General features: G+C 39.6%; 1 protein-coding gene across 1 annotated transcript; it reads right to left on the bottom strand.

Annotated features, from left to right (window-relative positions):
- Positions 1-14,451: 14,451 nt before the first annotated feature.
- LOC110549547 (hyaluronidase-5-like) lies at positions 14,452-25,590 on the bottom strand. The gene is made up of 3 exons (XM_060374029.1): positions 24,637-25,590; positions 23,839-23,928; positions 14,452-14,991 (listed from the first exon to the last, which is right to left on the bottom strand). The coding sequence occupies exons 1-3, from the start codon at positions 25,588-25,590 to the stop codon at positions 14,452-14,454; spliced, it is 1,584 nt and encodes a 527-aa protein (XP_060230012.1).
- Between the last annotated feature and the right edge of the window lie 805 nt (positions 25,591-26,395).

Genomic DNA, 26,395 nt, shown 5'->3' with positions numbered 1-26,395 from the left:
TTTGTTTTGTTTTTCTTTGCTTTGTTTTGTGTGGCCCTCCACTGTAGGTAGAATTGTCAACTTATTGAGGGTTGCACTATTTAAAAGAACTGATTCCCTCCAAGAAGCCAAAAGCTTCCAGTAGCTACTCACTAGGGATATGAGCTCATGGCTAGCTCCTCTTACCTTCTAGGAATTGGTCTAATGTGGGCGGGCTCGGATAGACTTCTCTGTTTTGTCATGACTGCTGTGAGTCCACACATGCAGATACATCCAGAAAGCCGTTTCCTTGGAGTCATCAACATCCTCTCTGTCTTAAAGTGTCTACCCTTCATTTGCAGTGGTGCCCAAGTCTTGGGCAAGGGGCTGAAGTACACAGCTTCTGTCTTCCTTTAGGGTTTCTGTTGCTGCAATGAACTACTAGGACTAAAAAGTAAGTTGAGGAGGAAAGGGGTTATTTGGCTTACACTTCCACAGGACTGTTCATTATAGAAGGAAGTCAGGATAGGAACTCAAACAGGGTAGGAACATGGAGGCAGAAGCTGATGCGGAAGCCATGGAGGGGTGTTGCTCCCTGGCTTGTTCCCATGGCTTGCTCATCAGGGGCATTCTTCCCCATTATGGGTAATTTTATAGTGTGTGTGTGTGTGTGTGTGTGTGTGTGTGTGTGTGTGTGTGTAGATTCTGCAGCTGTAGGATTCCATGTGAGTTCTTAATAAGTGTTATGGTTTGAATGTAAAATAGCCCCTGTAGGCTGATGTGTCTGAATGCATAGTCCCCAGCAGGTGACACTGTTTTGAAAGTTATGAAACACTGCTGACATGAAGGCTAGCTGGAAAAGGGAGGTCTAGGGAAGCTGATCATTCAGTGGTGTTACCCTTTTGATCCCGACCATACAAACCATATCATCTGGGCCATATAAGGACACATCACCCGTGTGCTTACCTCATTGTAATGGAGCCACTTCAGCAGGTACACCATCCCCACACTGACAGTCTGAATGAAATACATCCCTCACATAAGTTGCTCAAGTCAGGCATCTGTTGAACTAATTAACATTCTGGTTTCCCCAGAAAATAAATAGTAAACAGAAGCAGTTTTTATTTTCTATCTTTTTAAATTTAAGGACAAAAAAAACAAAATCATTTATAATCATTGATATCCTAAAAATTATATAGCTATATTGTTCCAATTTCTTTCTTGAATCTTTATCTCTTGTGTAGGTCATTACCTTGGAGTATGGTAATCAATTTCCATAACCAGTCATTAGATTCCCTGAGGGTGCTAAGTTTTTTCAGATAACTGATTCATAAATTTAATATTTGACATGACTAAATAACACTGAGAACAGTAATTCGTATTTTTGGTCTAGTTAAACATGTTCATGTTTTAAATGCATCTCAGTTTGTTTACCACTTCTCCAAAAATAATCATCAAGTCAATTCTGTATTCCCAAGGCAAACCTCAGCTCACCAATGAGAAGTATTGGAAACCAGGTCAAGGCTTTTAAACATCTGAAGCTTATTGGATAGCACCAACTCTGCTAGTATGTCAGCTGACTTCGGTTGATCTCTCATCTTCTCAATGCTTGATCTTCTGTAGGTGAGGAAACAGGTAGAGAAGAAGAGTAACTTACTCCAAGCCAACAGCTTACTAACGGCTAGACTAGGAATGACTGGCTTTCTCCTTGACTCCAGCTACAAAGGATGGGGCTTCTAAAAATGGTTTGGATTTGTGAGTTACTGAAAAGCTCTTACTGATGTGTTGTTTTCTGCCTCAAACATCAGCAGTTATATGATGTATATGTATGTGTCAATTTATACTACTATTGAAAAAAATTGATATGAAATGCCATTTCAACTCTTGGATGAACAGTGACTGCAGAATTGGACAAATTCTAGTCGGTGAATGAACACCTGCTGCTCACTGTTCTGCTGGTACTAATCAGGGTTCTCTACAGGAACAGAATTTACAGGATGAATATATATTACAGGCTGTGTTCCAGCTCCTCCAACAATGGCCATCTAGCAATAGAAGGTCCAAGTAGTTTTTTAGTCTACATGGATGAATGTCTCAGCTGGTCTTCAGTATATACCAAAATCCCACAGAAGTCGGCTCACATGCCAGGAAAGGAATGGGCTTTGCAACAAGAGTGAGATCAAGCCGTGTCCTTTATATAGTCTGTTAGCAGAAGGTGTGGCCCAGATTCAACATGACCTTACTGCCTTAAAATATCTGGATTAAAAGTGGGTCACCTACTTCAAATATTTAATTAAGAAAAAAAGTTCATCACAGGGGAACCCAGATCCTTGGGTTTTAGTTAGTTCCTCATGTAGTCAAGTTGACAACCAAGAATAGCCATCACGACTCTACTATTTTGATAGTTACCTAGGACGAAATATTGGAAAGATAATTTGATCATATTTTCCTACATTCCTGTGGATTTTCCCTGTGCACCAACAGTTCCATTTCCTCAGACACATTGTGCCAAGATATAGATGTCGATGGTACTAGCTGTAAGATTTTCAAAAAGAAAAAAAAAAATCTAGCAAATAGCATTTCAGTCAGTTCTTTCTATAAAGTTACAATAATGGTACATTGGAGTATGCTATGGTCACTATCAGATGTACTGGAACAGGCACTCAAAACATATAATGAATAGGAAGAGTGTGTTATAGAAAATTATTGACTACATAATTCAAATTTGTGGTCAATATACCTACATATTTACATCCATAACCATAGAAATTTTCATGCTATACAGCTATCCTGAAGCTATTTCTTGTAGCGTGCAGGAGATGCGGTGCTTTGAATAAGACATTTTTCCCATGATACTCTGGACTCCCAGTTAGTGGAGCCAGTTAGGGCAGGCAGTTCATTTGAATGTGGCGCTGCTGAAGCAAGCATGACTGTGGAGACGTTCATTCTCTGCCTGAGGTTGTGAATGGGGCTCTTAGCTTTCTATTCCAGGAACCATACATGCCGTCCTCCCTGCCGTGGCATCCTCTTATCCCTTCCTTCTGTAAGTTGTCTTCACTGTGGGGCTATAGGAAAGCAATGGCAGAGTAAAGAATTCTGAAGGAAACATTTGGATTTGGCTTCTCATTGTGCAGCCATGAGTTACATTTTATTTACAATGCTAGAAAAGATTTCAGAATAACATAATAAAATGATTATTTAAGGATCTCTATTTAAAAAATAGCAACATTTGATGAGCAAAAGAGTTAGCTTTAATATACTTCCTTTAACTGAACCGTGAATACAGGTAAATAAAGGCTATACATAAGCCATACCTCATTCAGCACTATCACTCTGTCACCTCATTTTGTTTCTGGAAAGAATTCAGAAGGCTGGAGAGATGGCTCAGAGAATAAGAACTGTTATTCTTGAGGAATTGGGTTCTGTTTCCAGGACCCACATGGGATGACTCACAACTACCTATAAACTTCAGTTCCAAAGAAGTCAACCCTCTCTTCTAACTCCACTGGCTGGTACCCTCATACAAGTGGCAGGCAACACACACACACACACACACACACACACACACACACACACACACACTGAAATAAAAATTAAATATTTTTAAAAGAGACCAGAAGCAAAGTGAGAGGAAGAGCCTGGCAGTAACTTTTTTGTGTGTGTATGAAGCATTCAGTGTAACTGATCTTTGCTTCACAAAAAGTTGAAAGCTAATTATGTTCACATCAAATGTCGTTCATGATCCTGTGGAAATCTACGATCTCATGGAACAAGTGATTGCAAAGACTGCCAGTTCTTCTCAGTTCCTTCTTCCTCTCAACCTTTCCAACCTCCCCTCCCACCACCATCACTCCCCAACTTACCCCTCTCTCTCTCTCCTTCAGAGGTAAAGAAAATAGACTGTCTTCAATTTTATTGATGAAGTTTTACTTTCATATCCTTAATCACTCTCTATAAAATATTAATTTCATCCAAATGTCAGAACATTGTGTAGTGCAGAATAATCACGTTGAAACAATCTTGGCAGTTTTATGATTGAAAATAGAATAGAATATTGGCAGTTACAGTGTTGAGCCCAGGAATACCAATCATGAGCTCAGAACTCGCAATTCATATAAAATTGCAATGGTTATTGTATTAGTCAGGGTTTTCTAGAGGACTAGAACTTTTGAGTACATGAGGCTAGATCTCTCAGCTGGTCTTCAATACACACCAGAATCCTGAAGAAGTAGGTTCTAATGCCAGTGAAGGAAGCCTCATCAGAGTGAAAGCAAGCAAGCAAAAAGAACAAGGACCCTTCTTCCATATTCTTTATATCGGTGCCAGGAGAAGTTGGCCCAAATAAAAGCTGGATCTTACAACCTGAAAATGTGTAGATTGAAGGAGGATCTTCCTACCTCAAAAGATCCATATTAAGAGTGGGCCCTTCCATGTTAAATAATTAAATTACGAGAAAATCTCTCATAGGAGTACCAAGACAGTTGGGTTTCAGCTAATTCCAGTTGCAGTCAAGTTGACAAGTGAGAACAGTCACAACCCTACCTCTTGTCAACTTGACACACAAGCATATCTTCTTACGTCTTACTTACTTTTCAAACAAAAATAATAACGGGGTCATAATTATGCCAAATACGATATAACTATTCACATGCAAACACATTATATATTTAACCAGTTCATATTTATGCCTAATATACTGTAACTATCCTTTACACAACCACAAATGCATTACATATGTTAGAATAAGGGGCAATGTCTCTTGAGAGATTTTTTTTTTTTTTAGTATCTTTAACCACTGATACTTTGTCTATTGAAGTTTTATTACAGATAAAGAAATTAAGGAAAGAAAACACAAATATCTTTACAAATATACCCTTCAATATGACAAAGGCACTCACATCAATTAAAATCCTCATTTCTGCAGCTGGTCACATGGTCTTAACTGGTATTTATAACTGTCTTTATTTACTAACCATTACCTATTTCCTCCACGTTCAGTAAGCACCTCAGCAGGTCTTAGTTTATTTCCTGGAGCTGTGACCCATACCTTCATTCCTGAATGGTCTGTGCCCTTTGCCATCCTGCTTTAATTAGGTTGTTGTAGTTTCCCACTGACATGAATCAGAGACATATACTAAATACCAGCTGGGAATTCCAGCCTCATGGACTGAATAGCTACTGGATTGTGAAACCTTTCATTGGTAGACAGCCCTTATGGGCTAGAAGGTCCACAGTGTGTAGGGCATTCTGATAAATCCCCTTTTCCTCTATGCATAGATACACTCTTATAAGATTTGCTTCTCTAGAGACCCCTGACTGATACAGATTTTGGTACCAGAAGTGGGGCTAGAACAACAGAAATATAAGGATATTTTTTTTAAGTAGCTGAAATAGACTTTTCTATTTGCCAACACCTACATTAATTCAAACCTCTGGAGTAACTACCCCACCCCTGGGCCCAGAAGCTCAGAAAGTACTGAAAGCCCATGGTGTAAACTAATTTCAATCTTAAGGAGATAATTGTATTTAATTATCTTGATTCACAAATTGTGAAATTCAAGAGATTTGGTGACTCTGTATATAAAACTTTTAAAAATTTGTGAGGAAAAAAAAAAGAAAATTGATGATGTTGGTTGCTTAATCCTAGCATCTATGGATAAATTGACAAAGAATGAGCTCCACCAGTTTACAAATGGGCTCCCTAGTAAGGGGAACAGGGGCTGTCTCTGACATGAACTCAGTGTCTGGCTCTTTGATCACCTCCCACTGAGAGAAGAGCAGCCTTATCAGGTCACAGAAGACAATGCAGCCAGTCCTGATGAGACCTGATGGGCTAGGGTCAAATGGAAGGAGAGGAGGACCCTCCCCCAATCAGTGTGCTGGGGGAGGGGCATGAGAGGAGAAAAGGGAGAGAGGGTGGGAATGGGAGGGCATGAAGGAAGGAGCTACAACTGGGGTACAAAATGAATAAATTGTAATTAATAATAATAATAATAATTATTATTATTATTATTATTATAAATTTTAAAAAAGAATGAGCTCCATAATAAAAATTATCCAATGTCGGGCATCTCAAAATATGGTGAAGAACAACAATGAACTCAGTGATACAACAGACCTGCTCCAGATGCACATAAAATCTAAAGGTTTTTAAGCGTGCCCTGGAAGAGAATTTTCTCTCCAGCAGCTACAGAGCTAAAGTTGGGGAATACTGAACCAAAGCAATCATTGTAAGGTTAGCTGAAGTACAGTAAAAATCATGTAAGCCCTAGCCTCAGAGGATGTCATCCATTGAAGTAAGGCCATTAATTGGTAAAGAATGGGATCCTGTAACTTGGAAGGGGAATGTGAAGAAGAATCCTACTGAAGCTGAGAACTTTGACGTCTCAGATTCTCAAGAGCTTATCTCACCTGACAAAGTAGTCTTTTCACCTTCAGCACAAGATATACTTCCACTCCCAAACTCGAAACACTGCCCTTTCCACCTTTCACTAGGGAAATTAATCTTTCATTGTCTGCCAAAGTAGCTGTGACTTTCTCTGAAGGAGAATGCCAGGGAAAACAATGCTAATGTCCTGCAGGACGTCAAGAGCTATAAGACTAAGTAGGTTCCTAGAGGAGACGTAGAAAGTATAGTCCATGAGGAGATGTACTACACTACTAATAAACTTACTGAATTTGTGAAATGACTCAAGCTGAGGTCTAGAAATACAAACAGGAATGGATTTTCAGGATGTGAGATAAAGGTGGAACACAAAAGTGGGTTAGGCTGAGTTTATTGATATGGACCCTTCAAGTGGAAAGTGTAAGTTTAATATGAAATCTCACAGATTTTTAAAAGGTGTTATAAATTTGTTTGAATGATAGGCAGAAGCATTTATCAAAAGATGGCCTTCTAAAAAAAGAGTTGGAGTTGCCTGATATCCCTTGCCTTAGTATTGATGAAGAGATTTAAGGCTTAGAGAAATTGCAGTGTTAGAAAGGGTGTGATGAAACAGTCTCAGAAAAGACCCCTGTGCCCAGATATATTTGGTCCTTGTGGAGCTCCTGTCCTCTCTGGGTCATACTAGCTCCCCTTCTTTCATACGACTTCCTGCACTCTGCCCAAGGTTTGGTTATGAGTCTCAGCATCTGCTTTGATACACTGCCAGGTAGTCTTTCAGAGGCCCTCTGTGGTATGCTCTTGTGCTGTTACTTGTTTTCTCCTACTTCTCATGTCCATCCCATCTGTCTTTCTAAGTGAGGATTGATAATCTTAGCTCGGGTCCTCTTTCTTGTTTATCTTTTTTAGGTATACAGATTTTAGTATGTTTATCCTATCTTATAAGTCTAGTACCCAATTATAAGTGAGTATATAGCATGTGTGTCTTTTCGTTTTTGAGATACCTCACTCAGGATGATCTTTTCTAGATCCCACCATTTGCCTGCAAATTTCATGATTTCCTTGTTTTTGATTGCTGAGTAGTATTCCATTGTGTAAAAGTACCACAGTTTCTGTAACCATTCCTCTATTGAGGGACATCTGAGTTATTTCCAGGTTCTGGCTATTACGAATAAAGCTGCTGCAAACATGGTTGAATAAATGCCCTTGTTGTGTACTTGAGCATCTTTTGGATATATGCCCAGGAGTGGTATAGCTGGGTCTTATTGAAGCACTATTCCTAATTGTCTAAAAAAGTGCCAGGTTGATTTCTATAGTGGTTGTGCCAGTTTACATTGAACCAGCAATGGATGAGCGTTCCCTTTTCTCCACAACCTCTCCAGCATGTGTTGTCACTTGAGTTTTTGATCTTAGCCATTCTGATGGGTGTAAGGTGAAATCTAAGGGTCATTTTGATTTGCATCTTCTTGATGGCTAAGGACCTTGAGCATTTCTTTAAGTGTTTCCCTGCCATTCTATATTCCTCTACCAAGGACCATGCATGGATATAACCTAGAGCCCCTGCTCGGATGTAGCCCGTGGTAGCTAAATGTCCAAGTGGGTTCCATAGTAAGGGGAACAGGGACTGTCTCTGACATGAACTCAATGGCTGGCTCTTTGACCTCCCCACCCCCAAGGGAAGAGCAACCTTGCTAGGCCATAGAGGAGGATATTGCAGCCAGTCCTGAAGAGACGTGATAAGCTTGGGTCAGATGCAGTGTGAGGAGGACCTCCCCCAGCAGTGGACTTAGAGAAGGGCAGGGAGAAGATGAAGGAGGGAGGGTGGGATGGGGGGATTAGGAAGGGAGCTACAGCTGGGATACAAAGTAAATAAACTAACTAATACAGAAAAAAAATAATTAAAAAAAGAAAGGATGTGCTGTGTAAAACATAATCCTCCAAAAATGGGAAGGCCCAGAAGACATATTCCTTCGCTAATGCTACAAGATTCTGAAAAATGGTAAAGGGGCGCCAGCACATTTGAAGAATTTTGTTGTTATCCTTTTCCTTGTGCCAGACCTTAGGGCTGGAGATACTGCTGCTCAGTTGGATGAATTAAATTCAATGGGTTTATTGAACCCCAAATTAGCAGGGGTCCGGTGGCAACACTTACCAAAGGCAAGGTGATTGCAGTTATTGTAATGGGCAGCTTTGACAAAGCAATGTCCATAATGGTCTAATTTGTAACAGGCAGCACAGGCAAAGAAATTTTTATGGTGGATTGACTTGTATAGATCTTTCATACTGCTAATCAATTATGGTGTTTCCAGGCAAGAAATAGATAAGAAGCCTACTGTATTTGTGCTTGATCTGTATAAGTAGAAACTCTCAGACAAATGAAAGGACTACAGTGGATCATGGTAAAAGGGAATCTCAGCTTGCAAACCAATTTCCTGACTTTAGCCAGTTTTCAGACTCAGAACCCCTTGAATGAAGGGATGGCCAGGTGCCCCTGAAGAAAGACCTTGATAAAATACCTAAGAGTCTTACTGTTAGCCTTTCCCAACACTTCCCTAGAGGGACTTATAATCTTTATACAAGGGTAAATGTACACTGTAACCCTCCAGTTAAAAGTAGGGGCTTGTGGAGGTCAGGTGATTAATGGAGTTTTGGCTGAAGTCCAACTCACAGTAAGTTCAGTGGGTCCCCAGACTCGTCTTATGGTTATTTCCCCAGAATGAATAGTTGGGATAGAAATACTTAGAAGTTGGAATAATTCTTACATTGGTTCCCTGACCTCTGGAGTAAGGGCTTTTGTGGCTGGAAAGGCTAACTAGAATTTTTAGAGATTCTCCTACCAAGGAAAATCATGAATTAAAAACAGTATCATATATCTGGAGGAACTGAAGCCATTAGTGCCACCAGCAAGGATCTGGAAGATGCAGAGGTCATATTTCCCACTACACCTCCCTTCAACTGTCCTGTCTGGCCACTGCAGAATACAGATGGATTGTGGAGAACAGCAGTGGACTATGGAAAACTGAATCGAGTAGTGTTTCTAATTGCAACTACTGTGTCCTCACTTCAGCCGACTAGCACATCTCCTGGTCATGGCATGAAGCTATCGCCCTAGCAAACGCCTTTTTCTCAGTACCTGTCCATAAAAATCACCAGAAGCAATTCTCTTCAGTTGCCAAGGCCAGCAGTATAACTTTGCATTTTACTTCAAGGATATATTAACTCTCCAGCACTGTGTCATAACTTAGTTCAAAGGGATCTTGATTATCCACTTCTTGCATGAAATATTACAATGATTCAGTATATTGACAACATTCTACTTATTGAACCAAGTGTGCAGGAGGTAACAAGCACCTTGGGCTTGTGGGCAACACATATGAGCATTAGGGGACAGAAAATAAATCCAATCAAAAATTGAGAGCCTTCTACCTCAGTAAAACTGTTACACATCCAGTGGTGTAGCCGTGAAGAGATATTCCTTCCAAGGTGAAGGCTAAGTTATTGCACCTGGCCTCTCCCACCACCAAGAAAGAAGCACAGTTTAGTGGGCCTAATTTGGATCCTGAAGATAGCACATTTCTCACTGTGTTACTCCAACCTAGTGACTAGGAAAGCCGCTATCTGTGAGTGCAGCCTAGCCCAGACTGATGTGCAAGCTGTTTTACCACTTGAACCATATTCCAGCTGACCAGAGGGAACTTTTGGCATCAGTGGCAGAAAAGGATGCTGTTGGAGGCCTCCATAGATGAATCACAGAAGGCACCTTTGAGGTTTTGGAGCATGCTAGTAAATAGCTCCTCTCTATGCCCTTGGCATCAATTCCTGCCTCCAGGTCCCAGCTCTATTTGAGTTCCTTTCCAGACTTCCTTCAGCGATGTGTAAGTGTAAGCCAATAAACCCTTTCCTGTAGTTGCTTTTGGACATGGTGTTTCCTCATACTAATAGTGACCCTAACTATGACAGTTATCAAGTTCAAAGGAAGCCAGTATTAATTCTCCAAAAATATATTGTCGGTTGAATTATTACTATTTACTAGTTCACTGTTGTAAAGACACACTTTTAGATGCACAATTTGAAGCTTTGGGGTAGCTAAGTGGGTGGAGTTCTCAAATTGTGAAAATGAGTACATCTGAGCCCTAGAACTCGTGTAAAAGGTGGGTGTGGTGGCATATATCTGTAGCCAAGCAATGTCAGACTGATATAGGAGGAGCCCAGAGGCTCACTGAGTAACCAATATACCCGCCAAACAACTTTCTGCTTTCCTGAGCTACCTGTCTCAAAAATAAAATATAGAGGCAGCTGGCAGCATCAGCACTTACTTCTGACCACCAAACACACCCACAAGTGCAAGTGTCCGGGTGAAGGAGAGTTAGAGGTGCATAGACAAGGAATGCAAAAGTGAGCTCCCTGCTCTGGCAGTTTCTTGTTCCCGGAACTTAACGCCAAAATGTGAGAAGGAACAGAAGGAAGGCACAGAGGTCGGCATGTGAAAAGGGTCATCGGGGGAGGGGAAGACCCGATGACCCTCCTAGATACCCAAGCCACCGGACCATCCCATCCAGGATGCATAAACGTGTTACTTTCACTTTGTGAAACTTGGACTTCTGTCTTTTCCTGACATTTAGTTTCGTCAAGCTGGACAATCCCTAGATGAATGGTAACAGTCCTGCTACATGGGCACAAACGTGCGCACGCACGCACGTAACACACTCACACACACATGTACATATTGTTCACCTCAACTAGTATGTAGAATCACTACAGAAGAACCTGTGATAGACAAGTATCAGTCAAGAAGAAAACACTGTTCCTCTGCTGTTCTTAATCCTGCAGGCAAAAATGTAGACACAAAACTAGTCCTAATCAGCCTCCAGAGAAAGAGAAGATCAGAGAAAGCATTTCCAAGGTCTAACGTAATTCTTTTTATTAAATGTATCTGAACAAATAATCATCTGACAAAGAAAACCTACATTCACCCACAGTTTCTAATCAGCTGAATCAGCAACTAATCAGTCAACTGCAGTTATAAACTCAGCACTTGCCAATGCTGTTTCAGTCTTCACGGCACTATGCTGTACAATCTCAATCTCATGGTTTTACCTTCACTAAACATTTCGAGGAGTAAGTAGACAAGATATAGACTGGGAATCAGATTTCTCCAAATGCTCCCACCACTCCTCATTGCTTTTCTATTTGACCACTTCCTTAGAAGTAGATTAGATGCTAGAGCACTATTCATTTGCCAGCGTCAAGACACAGAAATTTATTACTCATTACCAAATTCAAATCATTATTTTGCAATAATTTGTATGGCCTTTTTCTTTTCATTTGTATTATATTTTCAAATGACTATGATTTTTCTATTATGAATCATAAGGTTAAAATAGTATTTGCATGTATTTACAGCCCAGAAATTAACCCATGAACCCACCATACACACACACACAGTCACACACTCGCTTCTCACATTCACACCTAAATTCATTTCCAAGGCCATTCTTTCTTTCCTTCCTTAATTTATTCTTTTTGTATTTCTTACATCCTTCCTTCCTCTCTCCTTCCTTCAATTGTCCTCGTCCTCCTTCCTCTCCTCCTTCTTCATTTCTTTTATGGTATGTGGGACATAACTCAGGATTTTATGCACACTAGCAAAGTAATCTTCCACACTAAGCTATATGACCTGACTGTGTGACTTAGTTTTAGAAATTATCCCTTTCTGTGTGTCTTAATTACAGCTCAGTAAAATCCCTTAACATTTTTCTTTGAAACACATACTTTTCATTAAAAATTTTATAGCCTCATAAAATATTTTGACCAACAAACAACCTTTATTACCTTTTCTCCAATCAAGCCCACCCTTAAACTCATCACTACAGCTTTTAATTCCCAACTTCCTGTGAGAAAAAAAAAAAAAAACCTACTGAATCCATATGGGACCACATAATGGAACATGGATGGACTCTCCAGGGTCCATCTCTGAAGAAAATACTTTTCCTCCCTGGCAGGGAGAAGGTTTTGTAGGAAACCTGACTATTTATAGGTAGCCTGCATTTCTTTAATTCTCTGTTGATTAATTGGGTGAAAGTCTGTTCTTTAATCTGTGAAATTCTATTGTACATATTTTTACCATATTCTGTGGACATTGTTTCTTACGGGTCTATCATTGATGATGAGCAGAGAACCCCTGGTATTTCTATATAACGTGGACTCTAACGTGATACTTGATAAGAATACTTGATTGAAATGGAATACAATTTACTTCTGCAAACCTTATCATAAACACTTATGTTTTATATAAAATATTACCACTGTGACTACTTTTCAACTTGGCATACTTTTAATCAGGTGCATATTGTTTCAACATTCCATCCAGTAATATCAATGTGAAGTGTTTCCATGATCAACAAACATACCTGTTTTCATTTCCTTGAGGATATTTTTTGAGTTATGTTTAAAGTGAATTGTTTTTCATGCATCATATCAATTCAATCTTTTCAGGACCTTAAAAAGTAAACTTTACCTGGATTTAGGAAAGCCTAAGCTGAGCCTGGTTACCTCTCCGTGGAATTTGGATTTTTTTTTTTTTTCAAAATTCTCAGTTACAAATCTCTTCATATTTTGCAGACTCCATTCTTTCTAACTCCTGAATATTGGTTTGACTTTATTGAATTATTTCTTTTTGTTAACTAATTTTGAAGACATTGCTTTGACAACAAAATTTTAATGGGACTGGAGAGTAAAGGATGCAGTTAATGGAAAGTCAGCATTGAGCCTAGATCTTAAAGGCATGAAAAATGCCCATGACTCAAGTTCAAAGCTATGTGCCAGAGTCCCCCCCCACACTTTTTTTCACTCAACAACTATTCAGTGGATTCATACTTAGTCCCAGAGATTGTTTGTCATACACGACATAAGAGTCACCAAATAACTGTCCTCATTGTATGTATATTGCAGAACTACACCAGGAATTACAAAACAGACACATCGGGGCAGAAAAGATAGCTCAGAAGATAAAAGGACATGGGTTCAAATCCCAGCAACCAGATGGCCACTCACAGCTGTCTGTAACTCCAGTTCCAAGGGTCCTGACGCCTTCATACTGATGCACATAAAATAAAATTAAATAAATTATTTAAAATAAAAAGATACATCATGTTGTTGCGTGTGAGTGGACAAACCTGGAGCAAACAAAAAGATGTCAGACTGTCTTCACTGTCTTCACACCTCTCAGCGTGAACTTCTGGCTCTCTATGAAGCACACTCAGTTTTGTTTTCTTTTTTCTTTTGCTTAAGTGTTTCTTGTTCAAACTTACACTCACCCTTTCAAACAACTTTCACCTCATCTCTTTCAGGACATCCTGACGAGTCACCTTCTCACAGTCACGGCTGTGTGCTGCAAGAACACCATAGCGCTGAAAACACACTCTGCTGTCACTGTCAATATTCATTTATTTTATTTTTAAACATACAGCAAACTCACTGATGGAAAGAAATCTGCTCCTTTACAAGGACTGAGTGACACTGAATACCAGGCCTGAAAGAAGGAAAACTCAGTAAAAGCTTAACGAAACAAGTTAATGAACAAGTGGGTGCTTTGATGAAAAAACCATTTGGGGTTTAAAACTTAACCTTGATGATCAGAAAGGAGAAGTCAGTTTTAATACTCTAAAAGTATAAATTTGAAAAATATATGTCATGCAAAAAATAAGATAATCATTTATTAAAGTTTACTTTTCCGTAAATTCTAAGTATAAACATTTTCATCATAGAGCTAAAAATTATAATTATGGAAGGTTAGAGCACCTGGGAAATTCCATTTTAAATGATATAAAATTTCATTTTCTTGATTTTAACCAATAATAAATTACTGAAAACATTATTAAATTTTAAGCAATAGCAAAATACTAAAAAAAATTATTGAAAGACATTCATTTACAGTAACTTGATTTTATTTAATCTTCATTCTTCTCAGAAGACCATTAACCATGAAAGTAACAGCATTACAGTTTTTGATAGAATAGACATTTTTGTCTCTGAAATCCAAAGCAGAATCTTCATTATTTCTGTAGAGTTATTTTTGAAAGATGATGTCCAACTTTTGAATGGCCAAAAACCTATAGCAAGTATTTCACGTGCTGTGAATAGATAGAGAGAACGAAGAGATACCCACTGACACTTGGCCTTGGCACACATGGACTCACTACGGCAGACGCTGTAGTTTCTGACGACTGATTGCTCCTAGCAAAGTAAGGGCGGTTCCAGTTCTTAGGCAGCGCACTGGGTTCTTCAATTATAAAGGAATTAATGCAGACATCTTCAACAGCGCACACACTGACGGTGCTCACTCTTTCCATGTCGTCTCTCTCTTTACAGTTCAAGTTGGCGTAACAGGTGCAATGAAAGTTTTTGGAAAAGTACTGCAGGTCATCAAAGGTGGGGCTGCCACGGATTTCATACTTTCCACTTTTCACAAATTGAATCTCAAAATTTTGGGGACTCAAGTGAAGATATTCATCTGAATTCCAGTCTTTCCTCGAACATACGCCTTGATCCTGGCAAAGTGTTTGGCTACACATTTTGGCTGCAAGGGTGACGTTGATTAAATAAGGATTCAGGGTATTCTCCAAGTAATTATGTAAGTTCAGACATGATTTCTGTAAAATCATAACATAGACTATTAAGTTCTATGTGACAATACACTGCATCAAGCAACTCTTAAAACACAAAGCAGTAGGCTCACCACATTGTTAAGAAATGTTCCTTGTCACTTTAACAAAAAAATATGATTTAGGCACTTGTTTTTATAATGTTCTTAGGCTTTCTGTGACATTTCATGCCACTGAATAATTATTAAGTTGAGACTCAATTTAGCTTTGAACTTCCTCAGTTACTATTGAATTAATAAAAGGGATGGAATACAGGCTTTGACTCTCTCTTGCCCTGATTATTGAGGTCAAAGTTTGATAAATGACCTTGAGAATACCTCAAACTTTGTAAGTCTTAGTTTCCTATTTGGATGACCACAAGTCAAATTAACTAATTTGATTATGCTTATGTTTTATCACTTACAAAATAAGGATGAATTTTTAAAGCCTGATACATAAGATTATTCTGACAACAAGAAAGATACATATGACTACTCAGCAATTAAAAACAAGGAAATCATGAAATTTGCAGGCAAATGGTGGGGCCTAGAAATGATCATTCTGAATGAGGTACCCCAGGAGCAGAAAGATACACACAGTATACACTCACTTATATAGACCTATAAGATAGAATAAACATACTGAAATCTGTACACCTAAAGAAGATAAACAAGAAAGAGGACCCGGGGCAAGATGATCAATCCTCACTTCGAAAGACAAATGGGATGGACATTGGATGTAGGAGCAAACAAGTAACAGGACAGGAGCCTACCGCAGAGGGCCTCTGAAAGACTCTACCTGGCAGTGTATCAAAGTAGGTGCTAAGAGTCATAACCAAACCTTGGGCAGAGTGCAGGGAATCATAAGAAAGAAGGGGGAGTTAATATGACCTGGAGAGGACAGGAGCTGCACAAGGACCAAATATATCAGGGCACAGGGGTCTTTTATGACACTGTTTCTCCAACCAAGGACCATGTATGGATATAACCTAGAACCTCTGCTTAGATGTAGCCCATGGTAGCTCAGTATACAGTGGGTACCCTAGTAAGGGGAACAGGGACTATTTCTGAAATGAACTCAATGGCAGGCTCTTTGACCTCCCCTTCACCCCTGAAGGAGGAGCAGCCCTGCTAGGCCACAGAGGAGGACTTTGCAGCCAGTCCTGATGATACCTAATAAACCAGAGTCAGATGAAAGGTGAGGAGGTCCTCCCCTATTAGTGGACTTGGAAAGGGGCAGGGAGAAGATGAGGTAAGGAGGGAGGGTAGGATTGGGAGGGAATGAGGGAGTGGGATACAGCTGAGATACAAAGTTAATAAACTGTAACTAATATAAAAAATAATTAAAAAAACAAAACACAAAAGAAAGATATATACATACATGCTTGACATGAGGCCTGTAACTTCTTCAATTCACCATCAATATATCATTTTAAAAAATTAAAAATTACATTAGTCTGACAAGTTTAAACAGCATCAAAGATAGGTCCCAAATTGATGGCTCAAAACAACTAGGTTCAAACTCTATACTTTATATAAATGTTACATAATTATATATGCATGATGGTCTGTCCTTTGGAAAATTTTGCAGTTTGAGTGTCAAGCATCTTTGCACTGGTATAAAAGAGGACTGAACATAAATATTAATTAGACAGATTAGGATCTTTGGTGAAGGCGTAGAATTCCAAAACAGAGTTCTGCTTCCCCATTCTTGTTATCTCTTCTAAAGGAACATTCTGTTTAAAGCTATGCATTATGGTGAAATACTGGCATAAACTCTGTGGGAATGGAATAACCACTATCTGTTTGGATTTAAGACATACTCCATAAAATGGAACCTATGCTTGCCACTGTTTGAGTGGCCAATAATTTGAGACTAGACAGACCATGGACCCAGGGGAAAAATCAAGTGTTATTGTTCTGTCAAAGCAATATAGCAATAAAATGACTTCTGATGACATTCTTCTATACTCATAGGTCAGTGTCTCACTCAGCCACAAGCAGAGCAGCTTTCACCGGCAGTCGATGGGAACAAAAACAGAGACCCACAGCTGGCCAATGTGCAGAGAGTGAGAAATCTTGTAACAATCAATCTTACATGGGGTACTTTCATCAAATCCCTCACCATAGGGCTCAGGGAATAATGCAGAAGAGGAGGAAACAGAAAGATTGTAATAACCAGAAGACATACATGATCCCACCGAACCAAACAGTATCTTTCATATTCATCAGAACGACATGCAAACTTCACAGAGCTGTGGTAGCTTACATAGGGGTCTACACAGAACCAAAACAGACAGAGCATGAACACTGAAATGGAAAAGGAGACAGGATCTCCCATCCCCAGCCAAGAAACTGTCTACAAAGGAAAAGCAAGTTTCTCTGAGGGAGTATCACCACACTTACAGCAGCATCAAGCCCAGCAGGAGCTGGCAATGTAAAATGAACTCAAAGAAATTAGGTGTTTTTTTGTTTTGTTTTGTTTTGTTTTGTTTTGTCTATATTTCTTTCTTTGGGATTTTTCCCCCTTACTGGTCTTTTGCTTGTGTATTATGGCTTCCATTTTGAGTTTTTATGCAGAAAGAGAGAGAGAGAGAGAGAGAGAGAGAGAGAGAGAATTCCATGCTTTTCTTATTTTATTTGTAATTTTTATCCTTGTTTATGCCTTATTTGTGTGGGTATTTTCTTGAAACTAAGAACACATGGAGTTGGAAGAGTAGAGAGACGAGGAGAATATAGGAGGAGATGAAGGAGAGGAAACCATGATCAGGATATATTCTTTAAAAATAACTTTATTTTCAATAAAAAAATAAAATTAGGAGAAACAAGAAGCAGCAGAGGAGGGGGAAGAGGAAGAAGAAAAAGAAGAAGACAAAGAAGGAAAAGAAGGAAAGAAAGAAAGAAAAAAAAAAGCTGCTACCCATTAGACATGACTGAAATTCTAATTTAAACACCAATTCCTTCTGCTGAACAGCTTTGGAATTGGATATGTGGATTTTCCTGGTCAAAATGAGTTATTACCTGTTCTCAAGTTTCCATCCATCCCCTAATAATCTTTAATTAAATTTTTATTTTTATATTAATTACATTTTATACGCTTTGCCTCCCAGCTGTAGCCCCCTCCCTCATTCCCTCCCAATCCCACCCTTCATCTCTCATCTCCTCCCATTCCCCCCTCTAAGTCCACTGATAGAGAGGTCCTTCTCCCCTTCCATCTGACCCTAGCTTATCAGGTCTCATCAGGAATGGCTGCAATGTCCTACTCTGTGGCCTGGCAAGGCCGCTCCTCCCTCAGCGGGGAAGGTCAAAGAGCCAGCCACTGAGTTCATGTCAGAGACAGTTCCTGTTCCTAATACTAGGGAGCCCACTTGCAGACTGAGCTGCCATGGGCTATATCTGTGTAGGGGTTCTAGGTTATCTCCATGCATGGTCCTTGGTTGGAGTATCAGTCTCAAAAAAGAACCCTGTACCCAGATATTTTGGTTCTGTTGCTCTCCTTGTGGAGCTCCTGTCCTCTCCAGGTCTTACTAACTCCCCCTTCCTTCATATGATTTCCTGCACAGTGCCCAAAGTTTGGTTATGAGTCTCAGCATCTGCTATGATACACTGCTAGGTAGAGTCTTTCAGAGACCCTCTATGGTAGGCTCCTGTCCTGTTTCTTGTTTTCTCCTTCTTCTAATGTGGGAATGTAAACTTGTACAACAACTTTGGAAGTCAATCTGACACTTGCTCAGACAATTAGGAATAGTGCTTTCTTGACATCCAGCTATGCCACTCCTAGGCATATATCCAAAAGAGGTTCAAGTACACAACAAGGACATTTGCTCTACCATGTTCGTAGCAGCTTTATTTGTAATAGCCAGAACCTGGAAACAACCCAGATGTCCATCAACAGAGGAATGGATACAGAAATTGTGGTACAGTTACACAATGGAATACAACTCAGCAATTAAAAACAAGGAAATCATGAAATTTGCAGGCAAATGGTGCGATCTAGAAAAGATCATCCTGAGTGAGGTATCCCAGAAGCAGAAAGACACACATGGTATATACTCACTTATAAGTGAATACTAGACCCATAAGATAGGATAAACATGCTAAAATCTGTACACCTAAAGAAACTAAACAAGAAGGTAAGATGATCAATTTCCTAAATAAGTTAAGGCCCAATTTAAGGGAGCCATTAAGGCCATTGAGGGTGAAATCTTCTCCAGTCCTGGGTGAAGACAAGACATTCTGATCTGCTACAAAGATTCAATATTACATACTGTTGTTCCTTCCATTAAAAGTTACTGTACTTCAGGCTGCATGCCCAAGAGGAAAGTTGGTCAACACAAATGGACTCCAGTGTGTGTGTGTGTGTGTGTGTGTGTGTGTGTGTGTGTGTGTTGGGGGATTTACTGTTTGTTTCATTTGGTTTGTTTTGGTGTTATTTTGTATTTTGTTGATATTTGGTTTGTTAGTTTTGGACATTTGTTTTTGTTTCTAGTTTGAGGGGGAGACAGAGGAAAAGGCAGAGGAGGGGTTTAAGAAAAGTAGGAAGTTGGGTGGGTAGGGGGGTGAGAAGGAGCTAGAAAAAGTTAGTGCAGAAAAAATGTATGATCAGAATGTAATGCATGGTAGAACTCACACGCCTGTATTAATCATTGGCAGAGCGCTTCTAATAGCAACTGTTTCCTTTAACACTTTTTCTTCTTTTTATGTTCCAAAGGCACTCGTTTTTATTTTTATTGTTTAATTTTTCTTTTTTTATTGAAAATAGATTCTTTTCTCAGAAGATGTATTCTGATTGCAGTTTATATCCCACACTCTACTCCAGTTCCTCACAACTTTCCTTCCCACCCAGTTCCATGCCCTTTCCGTCTCACATTAGAAAAAGAAGGGGGAGCAGCCTTACCAGGCCACAGTAGAGGACAATGCAGCCACTTTGATGAGAACTGATGGACTAAGATCAGAAAGGAAAGGAGAACCCCCCCCCATCAGTGGACTTGGGGAGTGGCATGCATGCAGAAAGGGGAGGGAGGGTGGGATCGTGAGGGGAGGAGGGAGGGGCTTATGGGGGATACAAAATGAATAAAGTGTAATTAATAAAAAAATAAACAAAAAGCTTTAAAAAAAGAAAAAATATACGCTTCTAAAAAGATAAGTTTAAAATATAACAAAATAAAATATAAAAAGATAAAACAAAAACTATCATATTGAAGTTGAAAAGAACAAACCATCAGAAGGAAGAGAGCCCAAGAGAAAACACAAGAGATTCACTCATTTTTACACTGAGGTGTCCAATAAAAACACTAAACTGGAAGTCATAATATATATACACAAAGGACCTGGTGCAGACTCATGCAAGGCCCTGTGCATGCTGCGTCAGTCTCTGTGAGCTCATATGATCTCTGCTCTTGTTGACTTAAAGGGCTTTGCTTTCTTGGTGTCCTCCAGTTTCAAGCGTGCACAGACTGTCATTGTTCTTTAACGACACAGTCGCAGCGACAAATAGATGAAAATGTATACGTTCAAGTGACATTGCAGTGGCTTGCAGAGACAAGGGTTAGGCAAAAGTCAGACTAATGAAATGACTAGGATTTAACAGCAATCAAAGCAGCAAGGGGCTTTCCCAAGGCTGCGGTTACAGCCTTATCTCAGAAGCTAACAGCTAAGAATGCCTTACATGTACTCTAGGAAAAGATATAAACTGGCAATATAAGAGCTGTAGAATAAATATATCCACAATGGCCAACTTCAAGTTACTGTTCTAACAGTGCTGAATGTAGAGCTGGGAACTGAGGATGCCACCATTTCTCATGTGACGTGGGCAGCATCCATTCAGTAGTGTATTCATCCACATATATCTAACACATCTACACAACCTCAGGCACTGAGGTGAACATGAAGTAACAACTGGTGCATTTTAATCACTAGTTCTCATTTTCATGTTTATTATATTTATTTTATATTATTGTTTTAACTTTAACTTTATACCTATTTATTTGACTGTATCTTCCTACCTTTTTTGCTTTTATTAATGGCCATGTTTAAAAACTCACAAAATTCCTGAACAGTAAATAATCAAGTCTCATAAGGCAGGACTGGTACAGCTGGCTTTATTACATCATTGGATCTGATAAAGTAGAGGAAAAGGTTTTCTTGATACTTGTTTTAGCTCATAAAAGAAAAATGCAATCACGAGTTTCTCAAGCTGTGCGTGAATTGGAAGAATTGTGATAGGTGATCCATGGGAATATGGATCAGAAATGATGAATAATAAAGATAAAACTAGAACTGATTATTGATTTGAAAAAGTTAGGAGAAATGTGTAGGAAGACTCTGCAAGTGATAACGTTAAGACAGTGCCTTAAATAGAAAACAGCAGCATCAAAGTTGCAGGCTATGCCTGAGGGAATCATACTTAAGATCTTTGGCAGGCGTGGTATAACATTAACTTGTGTACAGTTTTCATTTACAGAAATTACAATGAAATATGTTTCTCTGAATAGGTGAAGAAACAGAATCTTTTGTGGTGAGGGGTTTGAATCAGGGTTTCTTCCTGTATCCCTGGCTGTCTTGGAACTTGCTCTGTAGACCGGGCTGACCTCAAACTCAAAGATCTGCCTGCCTCTGCCTCTCAAGTGCTAGTATTAAAGGTGTGCACCACCCAGGTAGAACCTGTTCCCATTTTCAATAAGACTGGAAATCACTTCTGGCACCAAATAACCGAAGACACAAGGGGCCTTACTGAGACTGTGTGGGTTCAGCCCTCTCTTGGAAGGTGACAGCTAAGAAATGTCTTCTTCCCACCTAGTGGCTTACCATTTCGTCTCTTTCTTGGTTCACACACATACACACACACACACAGTAGTCTGATCTTTTTCTAAGAGCCAGGACCATAGCACACTCCGCATGACACAGATGCACACCTCGATCTCACATTATTCATTATTCGTTGGGTCCACTGTGACAGAGGAAGGAGCAATGGAGAGCATTTATGGCTGTATAAATACATCATTGTATGTATGCATGATTGCTCAAACATAAATTTAAAAATTGAGAACAAAAACAAACGAGGAAAGGAACAAGGAGATTCTGGTGACAAAACAAGTGTGACAGCTAAACAGGTGTCCATTTACTCATTGGGAGTAATCAGCTCTTTCTCTTACTGTTGGTTTTTATTACATGTGAGTATGAATGTATGTGAGCTGTGTGTGCTGGAGTATGGGCACACATATGCCTTGCAACATGTGTGGAAGTCAGAGGAAAGTTTCAGGAGTCAGCTTGCCCCTTCTTCCACATGTTCCAGAATGGCAGGTGTTTTACCTATTAAGCTATCTTGGCAGCCCTGGTCATTTTATTTCTTTTTTTTCTGTAATTTAACTTTATTTTTATAACTTATTCACCTTACAATCCAATTGTAGCCCCGTCCCTTGTCTCCTCCTGGTCCCACTCTGCCTTCCTCTTTCCCTCCCCTGTTCCTCAGAAAGAGGGAGCTCTCCTCCACTGCCATCTGACCCTCTAGCCCATAAAGTCACATTAGGACTTCCTGCATCCTCTTCCTCTGTGGTCTGGCAAGGCCCACCCCTACCAGAGAGAAGTGATCAAAGAGGGGGCAACAGAGTCCATGTCAGAGACAGCCCCTGCTCCCCTTACTAGTGAACCCACATGAAGACTGAGCTGCCTATCAGCTACATTCAGGTTTTTTGTTTGTTTGTTTGTTGTTGTTGTTGTTGTTGTTTGTTTTTCAAGAGCTAGAGAGCTTTATTAAGAGAGTGATCTAACTCAGGACCTAAGTCTCACTGACGCAGTGGTAGAGAAGTGGGACCCTGAGCCCTGGGTAAACAGGGTTTTTAAAGGAGAAAAACACAAGTAGGGGGTTTCTATGACAGCAAGCAAGGGGGGTTCATGCCTTGATGTTACAGAATTGAGTAAATGTCAGAGGGGCAAGATGATAAGTAGTGTGCAGAATTTATTCTATGGTTCCGTCCTTAAGTTAATAATATCCTTAAGAAAGGAGTTTGGAGTTTTAGAAAAACTAAGTAGGAAAATTCAATTAGAATGAAGCTATAATGATTCCAACATTAAATAGTTTTATGAGAGACAACAGATTTTATCAAGATATTATAATTTTCCCTTAAACTTTTAAAAATTTCTTTCTACTGGAAACAGGCAGAAAAACTGATGCTACCTTGAAAAATGACTCATCGTATCTCTCTCTTGTTTTTTTAATGAAATAGGACTCATACTATTCTACATAAAAGATGAGACAGCTGTCACACTTCTCCTCTTCTTAGAATATGAAAACTATTCTCTATCAATCCTAGGCCAGAACTCCTGGGCCAAGGTTTTCATCTGACTTTCTTCATGGCCCACTCTTCATTTCCATCCCACATCCTACAGAAAAGGAAATTTTTCTTCAGTTTAGTAGTAAATATATTTACTCTCTTTTGGGGTCAAGAGGATTAAAGAATCAGGGATAAAGATTTACTATGGGGAATTAAGCAATTAAATTGGAGACCTTTGAGCACGGGACTGCTCACACACACACACACACACACACACACACACATACACACACCACCACCACATCATTGAAATGGAAATGTATTCCTGGTTCTGCTTCTTAGAAACCATGGCACCTCCAGGATTTCAGTTACTCTTGCTGAATATCTCATTCCTCAGCATTAGACAAGAGAAGGCACCACTTCCTGCTTTACAACCAACAAGTGCAGGATATGTCAATTCAGCAAGTGCAAAGCAGAGGCAACATGCCAAACACCACACTTCTGTGCTTATTTAACACCAAATCACTCCTCAAAACATGAAGGATAGAAACATCTTTATCTGTTTCTTACCCGCTTGAACTTACCATACTTCGTGCTAAGCCAAGAGTTCCCCATATAACCATTCCAGAGGCACCAAGAGCGACTGTTTCACCAATCGTATTCACAAGGTCATCCTGGAAAACAGGACTGGAAGAGTTAGTCCATGGGGATGACAGTAATATCAGAGCTAAGCATGATGATCCAACAATAATTTAAATATTTCTGCACTCTTTACTTAAGTCTCTATTTTAAAACAGAGACTAGCATTGTTTCATTACTTCTGCTTCCAAAGGAACACATCTGTTAAAGGAAAGGGAGAAAGAGAGTTCAGGTGTAGTTGATACTACACACAGTTCTCCATGGATACCAATATCTCATAGAATTAAAATCAGGATGCAAGCACTGGGCTGGGGAGAGAAACTGCGCAAGCGTGGGGATACAAGATTCTACTCTTAGGACCCATACTTTGAAACACAGAACTGGGTACAATGTTGCCAGCTTGCAAACCCAGTGCCACAGAGGTAGGGAGACAGCTCCCCAGGGCTCACTGCCAGGTAGACTAGCCTAATGAGCAAGCCTCAGGTCCAAGCAGGAGGGTCTGGTTAAAATATAAAGCTACATATCTTGTAAGGAATGACACCTGAGATGAATGAACCCTTTCCCACACCAAAAAACACCTTTTAATTAAAAAGGTTTGAAGTGCTCTTATTTTGTCTCCATTACAAAGAGCGCTTTATATTCATGAATATTAAAACCTGAATTTTACCCTTTAAAAACATAAAATTCCCCTCAACCCAGTTTGTAAAACTGATCTCCTAGCTGGCATACCTTGCTTTACTTACCTGATGCAGATATTGTAACGTTAGGTCAGAAAACACAAGGCGAAAGTATACAAAAACAGGAACTGGATTCTGCTTGTCCTTTACTTTAGACACCCTGATGGCCTCTAGCACACGATTCCTGACGTAGAGTGCTGCATTTGGAGATGACTTCAAAGCACTCCTCAAATAGATGGATGGGTAGAGGGCTGTGCTTTGTTTCCACATCCAGGAGAGATCATCGTTTCTTTTCTTTTCAATATCAGGGCAGTTTCCATTGTAATTGGGGTCTTGATATTTATTGTTATAACAATCAGGAAAGAGATAAAAACCCCATAAGTGATTTGGCCGAATTGATTGTCCCAGCTTTAAAGTCTCTTCCATAAAACGTCTTCCTGCCTCTTCAAAGTCTTTTTTGGCCTTCTTGATGGTTTCTGTGAGATTAAGTTGTAAATATTGTTGCTGGACGAGTTCAATAGATTTATTCCTGTAAATGTCCTTGGGTTTCCAGTTTCTTTCCCAGGTGGGTCTCCAGTCTTCCCAGTCGATGACGGCCAGGCCCACGTTGTCTAGCGGCATGTAATGCAGGATGTCATTCCTAGCTTTGGCCAAATGAGTTTTCAGAGGTGCCAACTGAGGTATCCCTCCGTGAATACTTGTTTGTGACTCATCTATGTGAGGATACAGGCCAAGGCGATCAGTGTAAAATATGGTGACGCCTTGACCCGTGGCAGTTTTTTTGGGGCTTCCTATTAAAGAAAACAGACTAAGATCTAGATGCTCATTATACCTTGTGGCACAAGATTCAGTGGGAGCGTTCCAGGCCCAGAGGAAAGGCACATTAGGGATAAGTGGAGGTGCCCTGAACTCCTCAGGCAAGCAACATGGAATCAGAAGGAAAATCAAAACTGTCTGGGATGCTCCGTTACACTCAAGAAAGCTCCCCAAAAAGGAGTGTTTAAAGCACAACACTCGCATTGCAAAGAGTTAATTAGTATGCAAACACTTATTTCTTCTTCTGCACTCTGGTCTCTTCAACATTTGGTGCACAAGGTGAGAAAGGTACAGCCATGAGGCTGCTCTGAGGGATGAAACTTTGATAACTGCTTTACAATGAACTGTTATTCTTCTTGCTTCATGTTTCAGGAATGTTTGTGACAAGTTTTATAATCTATAACTAAAAAAAAAATAAAGAAATAAATACAGAACTTATTACAGCCAAGTTGGGAGCTTTCCTAAGTCCTCAGCATTGTTTACAGGTACTTTAATGCAATATCAAAAGATAGAACCTCCGACTAAATCAGTAAGATTTATTTTCTCTTATATATGATAAAAATTCTCTAACAGCTAAATTGGCTAATCTCTTAGCAGAGGCAAGTTACAAGAAAATAAATTCTTGCTTATCTGTGGTGAAAGACCACTCTTGCCATATATAGGCCAAATTTTAAAATCATCTTACACCATTGAAGACTTTTGCCTTTTCATGATTCATTTGTTATGTATACTAGGAAGAGGATATCAGGAACTAAACCCAAGGTCTCGCACATGATAAGCAAATACTGTCACTGCTAAATTAACTCCATTCCCAGTCAATGTTTGTTTGAAGAAAGACATATTAAGCTCCCCTGGCTGACCTGGAACTGGGGATCATTCTTTCTCAGACTCCCAAGCATTTGGCATTTATGGCTGTGTGCCACCATTCTGGCTCATAATTCCTTTCATTTCGTTCACCTGTACTTGTTTTCTTAACAACAAGGAAGAAAGCAAAAGTCAGTTTTTATGT

The sequence above is a fragment of the Meriones unguiculatus genome, chromosome 21, assembly GCF_030254825.1.
Source record: "Meriones unguiculatus strain TT.TT164.6M chromosome 21, Bangor_MerUng_6.1, whole genome shotgun sequence".
In the NCBI taxonomy this organism is placed as follows: Eukaryota; Metazoa; Chordata; class Mammalia; order Rodentia; family Muridae; genus Meriones; species Meriones unguiculatus.
The sequence above is the reverse complement of the archived record's forward strand: the minus strand, read 5'-3'. Positions and strand labels throughout refer to the sequence as shown.

Bases quoted from the DNA above. Each gene is read 5' to 3' on its own strand.
- LOC110549547 (XM_060374029.1), bottom strand. From the start codon at position 25,590: ATGCGAGTGTTGTGCTTTAAACACTCCTTTTTGGGGAGCTTTCTTGAG. The intron at 23,929-24,636 runs GTAAGTAAAGCA...CCTGTTTTCCAG, and splicing joins CGTTACAATATCTGCATCAG to GATGACCTTGTGAATACGAT. The intron at 14,992-23,838 runs GTAAGTTCAAGC...ATGATTTTACAG, and splicing joins TTGGCTTAGCACGAAGTATG to AAATCATGTCTGAACTTACA.